The sequence below is a fragment of the Seriola lalandi genome, unplaced genomic scaffold (genome assembly GCF_002814215.2).
Source record: "Seriola lalandi dorsalis isolate HSWRI2012SDOR001 ecotype SW California unplaced genomic scaffold, Sedor1 jcf7180002054572, whole genome shotgun sequence".
In the NCBI taxonomy this organism is placed as follows: Eukaryota; Metazoa; Chordata; class Actinopteri; order Carangiformes; family Carangidae; genus Seriola; species Seriola lalandi.
The window spans coordinates 1,392,753-1,401,276 of NW_019525125.1; the positions used below are offsets into that span (position 1 = coordinate 1,392,753).

Here is an 8,524-nt window from a genome sequence, read left to right on the forward strand (position 1 = left end):
CGATTGTTTTCCACAGATTTATATTTGTTTAAAGGGGGGTTGTGGTTGTCAGCGATAACAAATGTACTGACAAATAACTGGGCAGTGTGCCATTTGGAATTCATTTAGCAAGACAAGGTAGAGATAAAGGCGCTACCCTGACTGTCTGCAAGCGACACTTCGTAAATCAAGGAACAGCATGGATAAATTACACTGGTGAGAAAGTCTCTCTTCTGAAGGACAACAGCAGTGTGTCTATTTACAAGCAGCTGGCCTACAGCATAGGTCAGCACTCGCTCCTCCTCTCTCTCTGTCCTTTTGAAAATGTTACATGAGGCCAAGTTGCAGAGAGCGATGAAAGACAGAATACCACAATACCACTGCTTGAAGACCATTGTTAAGGCAGTAGTTCAGTGGCTTTGCCTATGTCTTATCATTTATTGCTGTCCTGTGATCAAATCTCTTCAATTAGATAGGCCATAAACTTGGAGAGGTTTGCTCAACAGTATATCTCTTAGTGATGGATACCAGAAATCAAATCAAGATTTATAAGGTACAACTAGAGATATTGTTGCTTCATGTGGTAAAAGTGAACTGCAGTATTTATATTGAACTAATCCATTGTGGTATTGTTTTACAACAGTAACTCTCAATGGATCTATCCTATATCCATTCAAACAATCCTATTAAGGGATAAGACATATTCAAATTTATTTATCTGAAATTGTGGACCTATTTTTCAAGATAGAGAATATGGAAAGATAAAAGACAAAAGGTTGTATTTTTTACCATTCATACATAGGAGAAAATAAACAGCTCTTTTTTGACATGAGCTCAATGTTTTTCATAAGTCACACTGCAGCTTTGGTTTTCCATTGAATACAAAATGTGTTTAAAAGCCTTTTCATAACATAATTTCCCATGAATGATACAAGCCACTGTGTGCAAATTGAAATATATCAGGGGCCATGCAAAAGCTCATCAAGTAGAGTATATTGTACACAGATACAATGCGGACCGATCTGCACACTGAATAATTTTGATCATGATTGGAGAAAGCCTTGCAGAGATGCAGCAAACGTCCTCTTTCTGTGTGCGGGGACCAACTTTGTCCAAACCAAATGATCTATAATGAACAACATGATTTCAATTAACTTTGTTGATCCAAAAGAAAAAAATTATGTTGGACCTTGGTGGCTGAAATTGACCGCACAAGATTTGATTAGAGTTATCTCGACCTGCAGAACTGGGTGGTAATCTGTCAAAATGTTAAAGGCCAAAAAGTGACTTGTGCTTTATGGTCATTATCTCAACCTCGGTGGCTCACATACTGAGTGTCCTGTAGAGTAACCAACTTTAGCTCAGTGCAATGTCACTGTTTTCTAGTGTGGTCATCAAACACTTATGAGAGAAAAATCCATGGGCATAGACTGGCTTTTTAATGCCGTAAACAGAACTAACATATAAGGTCTGAGTTTACATTCAGGAATAGCCAAACACAAATTTAATATATGTACATGTGTTGAATTTCCATATATGAAAATATGAATTAAGATCATGTATGTAATTAAAGTATAGCCTATATATGTAAGAGTTGAATATAAAATTTGAGAAAGAATAAATGTAGTCAGTGCCACCAGCCCCGCAATAAGGAAACTGGTCACAGTCAGTATTATGGACACATATACTGTCCCCAAAAAGCCAACATGCCAGTTGATCAGTGGATGGAGAAGATGCGGAAGAAAAGGGCAGATAAAAAATAGATTTGTGACATTCTTTGTCTCGATTCTCTGTTCCAATACACACTCATTATAAAAACACCAACTTCTCTCATGAAATACTCAGTCGATGAATTTTTTCCGGAACTCATTACTGTGTGATGGGCTAAATTCACACTTCTTGTTCAGTGTTCTGGTGGTCCATCTGAAAATAATCACCAAATTAATTAAATGTTAGGCCTTAAAAACAGGTATTTTTGGGGGCGTGGCTGTTTGATTGATATACCTGGTCTGCAATGATTGATCAGATGACGCGGCAGGCCGGGAGGTCGGTCACCGGAGGATCAGTCACCGGAGGAGAGCTTGGGTCGTGAGCGTTTCGTATTGAATCAGTTGTGTTGAATATTATTTTTCTCAATATTTGTCCGTGGAAGAATAATTTAGCACTCACAGTTTTGCTGTTAGTTATTTAGTTTTAATGAGTTTTCGGTTCACAGTAATTAAGGCTCATTCTTCGTCACTAACAAACTGGAGAGATGATGATATACAGCTTTTTTCGGTAAGTAAATGTTTATTTCCTGAACGTCCTACAGTTTTAATGTGTATGATGCTAGTAAAAAAAAACTAGTTCGTTTTTTCCCTATGTGCTTTGACTGGAGAACAGGAGACAGTTAACACTTTGCTAACCTAGCTAGCTAGCGGGTAACTTAGTGTTTGTTATGCTAACCGTACCTGGTCCCAAACATGTAAACATTTGCAGGACAAGGATAATTATAGTTTAACTTATCACACTCTCATGTTATTAGAAAAAGTCAGTCGCTGATAGAACTTTCCTGCATGCAGCAAAACATTCAGGTTTATCTCATAAACTTATTTTCTGTCTCCTCTTATCGCTGGTATCGTATTGAGTACAATACACAACGTATACTAGAACATTATCTTGTGGTGGTTTGTCATTTAATACTGTAAATTCATACACAGGAGTCCTCACCTGGTTTTATGTTGCTTCTCTTTTCCCCTGGCTGGATCATAACCTAAAGACTGGGAAGACGTTGTGCCATGACTACTTTTATATGCGGACGCTGTGAACTGAAACCTGGCTCTGTGGGCAACCAGTAAGTGAAATACTCTGTAAGTAAAATTTCCCGGGCTGTTTTATTTCCTTTCTTGCAGAAATCAACTGTCTGATACCGGATGTAAGTCCCACAGTGTCTGAGGTTTTCCTTTCTCAGCAAAGTGGTTCTACAAAGGGTTTATATCTTGATGCTTCATGTGAATAGTGCCACATCTACTGGCCTGAATGCAAAATGGGCAAAATACAAATGCTTGTACATCACAAATTGAATGTAGTAGTATCAAAGTATAATGGAAAAGGATGATTGTATTTTATATTCCAAGCATAGATTTATATACTGTCAAAGCAAATCAAAATGTTTTGTATGCATCAAATGTGTCAATATCAGTCTAGTTAAGCTCAATGTCTTTGTTTTAACTTAAGTGTCAAAACTAAGTTAGTTTGCAATGTGGGCAAAGAACATGTAGCTTTACTTTTAAATGTCATCTGTGGTGGTTGTGCTGTAAAGGTGCACTATAAGATCTGGCCAGAACATTAGTTTAAAAAGTTAAAAAATGAATTAACACTATCAACAGTGTGTGAAGCAGCCACAGTGACGATGTGATGATCAAGACCTCCATCTGTTCTTTTTCAGTTATCTACTGAAATGAGCATGCTCACCAGCCAGCACTGACCTTTCCTGTATTGTACAACCACTTTGTGACACTAGAGGCTGTGTGAGTCAGTGGCGCGTCAAGTCTGCCCTCAGTCCCACGAAGAACAACTTCCGGCAGAGCTTGAAGTTAGCATCACAGAAACGCAGGAATGGCTGAACCTCCTAAAAGGTAATATCCATCTGTATCCCGCAGGACCGCTCCCGACAAGAAACCACGTTTAACAGCAAAGAAAAGAAGCAACACGAGTAAATCTCGGTGTGGCTTTCCACCGCTGGAGACGGCTCCTGAGAGTAAAGAGATGCGGTTTGATGCTGAGCTCGCAACTTTCCTGTTAGCCAGGTGAGTAGCATCAAGGTTGGCTCTTTAGCTAAAAGTATAATCAATGCAACGACTGACAAACCGTACCGACAAACATTTCAGGTGGTGATATTGACGTTATCGACAGACATTTTAGCGGTTACTAGCGGTTGTAACTGATGACTGTAAATTGAGATTGTATGGACCAAGTAGACCGACTGAATACACGTCGATCGAGAGTCTGGACACAGTGAAGAGGATCTAGGTGAGTAACATGCTATCATTCACTTTTAAAAGTAAGACTTGTGTATACCACTGATTAAATCAGACCCCCAGTGTATACACGTCCATACCATTGATTCTTAGTAATGAATATACCACTGACTATATTGGTTCTGTATTTTACAGTATATCCACATTTGTACTACTGAATATGTTGGTTATATAGTGTGTGTGTGTACATTGAATTCTTATCGTACCTTTAGGTGTTTACCCTTCATTTACATTTCATAATATTCATACTGTTACTAGTGTTCACATTGTATATATCTCAGAATATTCATACTGTCTTTATTTTCTTGCAGGTTCCTAACTATCTTCATAATTTAATATACACACACACAACAGATCTAACATGTTTTATTATAAAGAACTTGTATGATCTAAAGAAATTGTCCTTTCGCATGTTTGTCTGTATCAGGACCAGAAGTCCAGTCTAATCACCAATGATGGACCAGCACCTGCCTTTTCTTCTGCATCTGGCCTCATCAATCAACACCATTACATCAACACCTTGAGGTATTATCCCTGCACATGACAGATGGCTAGACCTGGTTGTCAAGCTTGACATCTACCACTTCATGCGGCGACTGGCATCTGGATGTACAAAGGATGCATATCCTCTGTACCCTGTCTTTATGGCCAAACTGTCCAGCTGTATTTTTGAGTGGGACAGAGGAGATCTTGCCTTGCTGCAGCAAGCCAAGTGAGAGCAGCTGTGACAGGAAGGTGTCCCTGGCATCACTGAAAATCTAGTTGACCCGCAGATCATCAAGGAGGAACTGGCCCTGCACTGTAGAAGGCAGACAAGAGGAGAGCAGCAGACCATTGTCATGATTGCACAGCTTCTTAACGAGTTGATCGGGGTCAAGGGCAGAGATTTTCTTGGTGTCCCTATTTTGGACCAGGAGAGGATGCAGCACATCTGGCAAGTCCAGCAGAGGCATGTTAAGTGCATTCAGGACGAACCAGGTGTGCTCCTCTACAGAGAGACTGGGACTACCACCAAGGCAGGCATTGTCCTACCGAACTACAGGTGTGCCAGAGGTTCCACATCTCTTGAGTCTTTTCACTTATATGTGAACAGGTTCATTCCAGGTCAGTATGAATCATTATTCATCAGCCAGATTAAATATTTACAGTTCAACATTTTATTTTATTGTTATCATTACCAGTATCCTGGAAACAGTGACACAATTAATGTTTTCAAATGACAAAAACAACAAAATAACATGTAGTTGTGCTCTCATTTGTACTACTTTAAGGAACAAGTGCCAACAGCTTGAATTTCCAGCTGTACCTCCTGGAAGGACTCAATAGATGGAACCAGGATGGTGAAGCTGCATCCCTGGCAGTCAACCCTCCCTCCCTGCTCAGCTACTCAGGAGACCTTGTTCACTGCGTGAACGCACACAGTGTCAGGGTGCTTGGAAGGGAGCTTGTCCCCTCTTTTCAGCCACCTGCTGTTTACACTGGTTAGTTTTAGCTTTCAATCATGATGAAGCTATTTGTTATATCCATTAAATAGAATAATCTTTTTTATTAATTTTCCGAAAGCTTATTTTCCTCTCTATTATTGTCTTGTCTGTCCCAGGGGAGCTAATACGTATAGATTACCTATTCCGTCAGACTGGAAAGGCCTTGCAGGATGTACATCCTGACTCAGAGGAGACTGATCAGATGCTGGAGGATGCACCGAGGAGGAGCTGGAAGATGAGGGCTTTGAAGATACTGGTTTAGACCCAACCGTTGAAGTACTGGACCTGTCCTCTGAACCTTCATCTGTCACCACCAGCTCAGCCCACAGGCCAACTCCCATCTCTCTTCAGGCCTCTGCTGGTCCTGCATCTGCTATTGCTCCAGCATCACCTGAGCAACAACTGGTAATAATTCTTCTAATGTTTTTATTGTACTATATCTGTATTTGCATATGATTTTTGATTTTATTGTATGATAATATTAAACTATTTGTATAGCACTTTTCATAAACAAGTTAACAAAGTGCTTCACAGAAATACATAGAAAAACTACATAACGCCATCAAGAAATAGAAATGTAGATGAAAGGCAATGATAAAACTCTAGTTAAATGCAGTTTTATAAGAATTCGTTTTTAAAAGAGTATTAAATTTTACAGATGTGCATGATAGTCACTCTGGCCCATCGGCCCTCCCTACCGGCTCTGCACCTGTCCTCCCAACTACCACCGGCCTTCCAGCTACCACGCCCGCTGCAACTGCTTGTCCCTTTTCTTCACCACCCATCACGCTTGCCCCACCTCAACAACAGCTGGTAAGTGTTTTATTATGTGACATATCATCTGTTTTACTTGTGGTATAGTGTGAATTTTTATTTCAATTGTATTGTTTGTTTCAGGCTTTCAATTTGCTGACCAAGAAGTCCTCAACCACCAGCTCAGCCTCTGTCTCTCCTCTCCCCACCACCCTCACAACCACTTTCTCTGCTGCTACAGCTACTGCTGGGTCACAAACCATCACCGCAGCCGCACCTGAGCAACAGCCTGTAAGTCTTTTTGTGAAATGTTGCATCAAAAAAGTGTCAATGGTCTTCTTGTTTTGCTTGTCGTCATATTATTTTGATGTTTATTTTATTACATTTAACAGATTTTGTATGAGCGCGACACCACATCCTCTGGCCCAAGAGCTGTCATCCCCAGCACAGTCTCTGCCCCTCCCTACATCACCATCCTGCCAGCTACTCTCACCACTCAAACTACTGGTCCCTCTGGGGAACCTGCCATGACCCCAGCAGAACCTGAGCAACAGCTGGTAAGTCATTTCATGACAAGTTAGACTGTGACAGATGTGTTACTTTTCTGTCTGTGATCTTGATTTTGATGTACTCTTATATTTTCCAGGCTGTTGATGAGTGCAGTATCCCAGGGATGGACTGAGTGGACAGCCTGGCAGAGTACTTGGTGGGGCTGAGGAGTGAAACTGGCCAAAGACTCAGCAACCAACAGGCCAGTACAATTAAAGCCCTGTGGCAGAACCCTCTGCAATATGACCAGCAGCGAGCGGTGTATGCTGCGCGGCACCAGGTCCGCCTTACCACAGGATGCTTCAGGTGTGCCAAAAAGAGACCTGAATTTACACCAGGTGTGGAAAGCATAACACGTTGTTCCTTGGCATCTTCAGGATCCCCAGCCCAGTGGCCAGGCTGTAGTCGACTGGTAGAGTCCATCCGTGTCGAGCTGTGTAACATTCACAAGAGCCCCAAAAAACAGGGCATTTACGCACTGACAAGATGGACTCTGATCGTCACGGACTACAGGAAGATCCGGCAGCTGGTCCTGGGTAATGCAGAGAGCACTACTCTGCAGTTGTTTGAGATCAGTCAAACAACACTGGTTCAATGGAACAACAAGAGACTGAAGAGGCAGGGCAGTAGTATTCTGCTTCAAGGGGTCAAACAGTTGCTTCTGCGCCTCTCCCACCTGTACAGTTGCGCCCCGCAGCTGCATCCCCACGCCCTGGCCCCCAGCATCAGTACCACTTGCCCCACAGTACAGTAGGACAAGCAGTGGTCAAGAGGAAGTCTGCAGAGGCAGTTGTTCCCTCAGCCGGCACCTCCACCTACATCTGCCACATTTCCTGTTGTCACCAACCCCAGCCCTGTCATCGCTCCATTTATATTTCTAACCCCACAAGTACCTGGAGCCCAACAGATCGCTCATTCTGGCCTGCTTCCCTCCCCACCACCTGCCCGCAGGGCTTACACCCGGACAGTTGAAAAAAATAAATGTAGTCAGTGCCACCAGCCCCCCAATAAGGAAACTGGTCACAGTCAGTATTATGGACACATATACTGTCCCCAAAAAGCCAACATGCCAGTTGATCAGTGGATGAAGGAGATGCGGAAAAAAATTTGAAAAAAATTGATTTGTGACATTCTGTCTCTGTGTACATAATGTAAGTAGTTTTAAAAGAAAAAAAAAAGTCTTGTTATATTTTAGTCTTATTCTAATAGTTTCCTGGCCTTATTTATCTTCTATTTTTAGTTCATATTTTATTCATTTTATTACACTTCAATTATTTCTTAGTATGTGTGCTATAATTATAGGTGTGTGTGTATGAGAGGGAGAATTAAGGTGTGAAATTTGTAATTTGCTATATTTCTACAGAAGTATCTTTCACTTATTCAAACACGAGCATATAATGAATTACATTGTTGCAGTACTTTCAATACTTATTGTATTCATTGGTCAGAAATGTAAAAATATCAAATATATTCTAGCCAAAAGTAAATGCAAATGTATTTGTCTAGGTGTGGTGATTTTTACAAATATTTCTTACATTGCTATATAAAGTTTATTATTATTTCATTATTAATAATAAAATTTTGACATTATGTAAACACTAAACAACACAATGAACTGCTATTTGGCTGTATGGTATTCACAAGAAGTCCCCATTCAATTTGTATCGCTTAAGTGATATTTGATAGATTTACAATGCTTGGTAATTTTGGGTAGCAACATGTTCCAGTCAGGAACCGAAC

At 40.8% G+C, this 8,524-nt stretch overlaps 1 protein-coding gene across 11 annotated transcripts; it reads left to right on the top strand.

The window, feature by feature from the left end:
* The first annotated feature begins 1,973 nt into the window (after positions 1-1,973).
* LOC111663051 (uncharacterized) lies at positions 1,974-8,518 on the top strand. Of its 11 annotated transcripts, XM_087176866.1 has the most exons (11): positions 1,974-2,256; positions 2,679-2,828; positions 3,407-3,767; positions 3,849-3,990; positions 4,426-5,102; positions 5,270-5,479; positions 5,599-5,887; positions 6,141-6,295; positions 6,380-6,526; positions 6,628-6,792; positions 6,882-8,518. In XM_087176866.1, the coding sequence occupies exons 5-7, from the start codon at positions 4,838-4,840 to the stop codon at positions 5,742-5,744; spliced, it is 621 nt and encodes a 206-aa protein (XP_087032992.1). In that variant the 5' UTR covers positions 1,974-2,256; positions 2,679-2,828; positions 3,407-3,767; positions 3,849-3,990; positions 4,426-4,837; the 3' UTR covers positions 5,745-5,887; positions 6,141-6,295; positions 6,380-6,526; positions 6,628-6,792; positions 6,882-8,518. The 11 variants fall into 11 exon arrangements, with proteins under 11 accessions (XP_087032992.1, XP_087032991.1, XP_087032994.1 ...); XM_087176865.1 differs by lacking the exon at positions 3,849-3,990; XM_087176868.1 differs by lacking the exon at positions 3,849-3,990 and having other exon boundaries at positions 3,482-3,767.
* Positions 8,519-8,524: the final 6 nt, after the last annotated feature.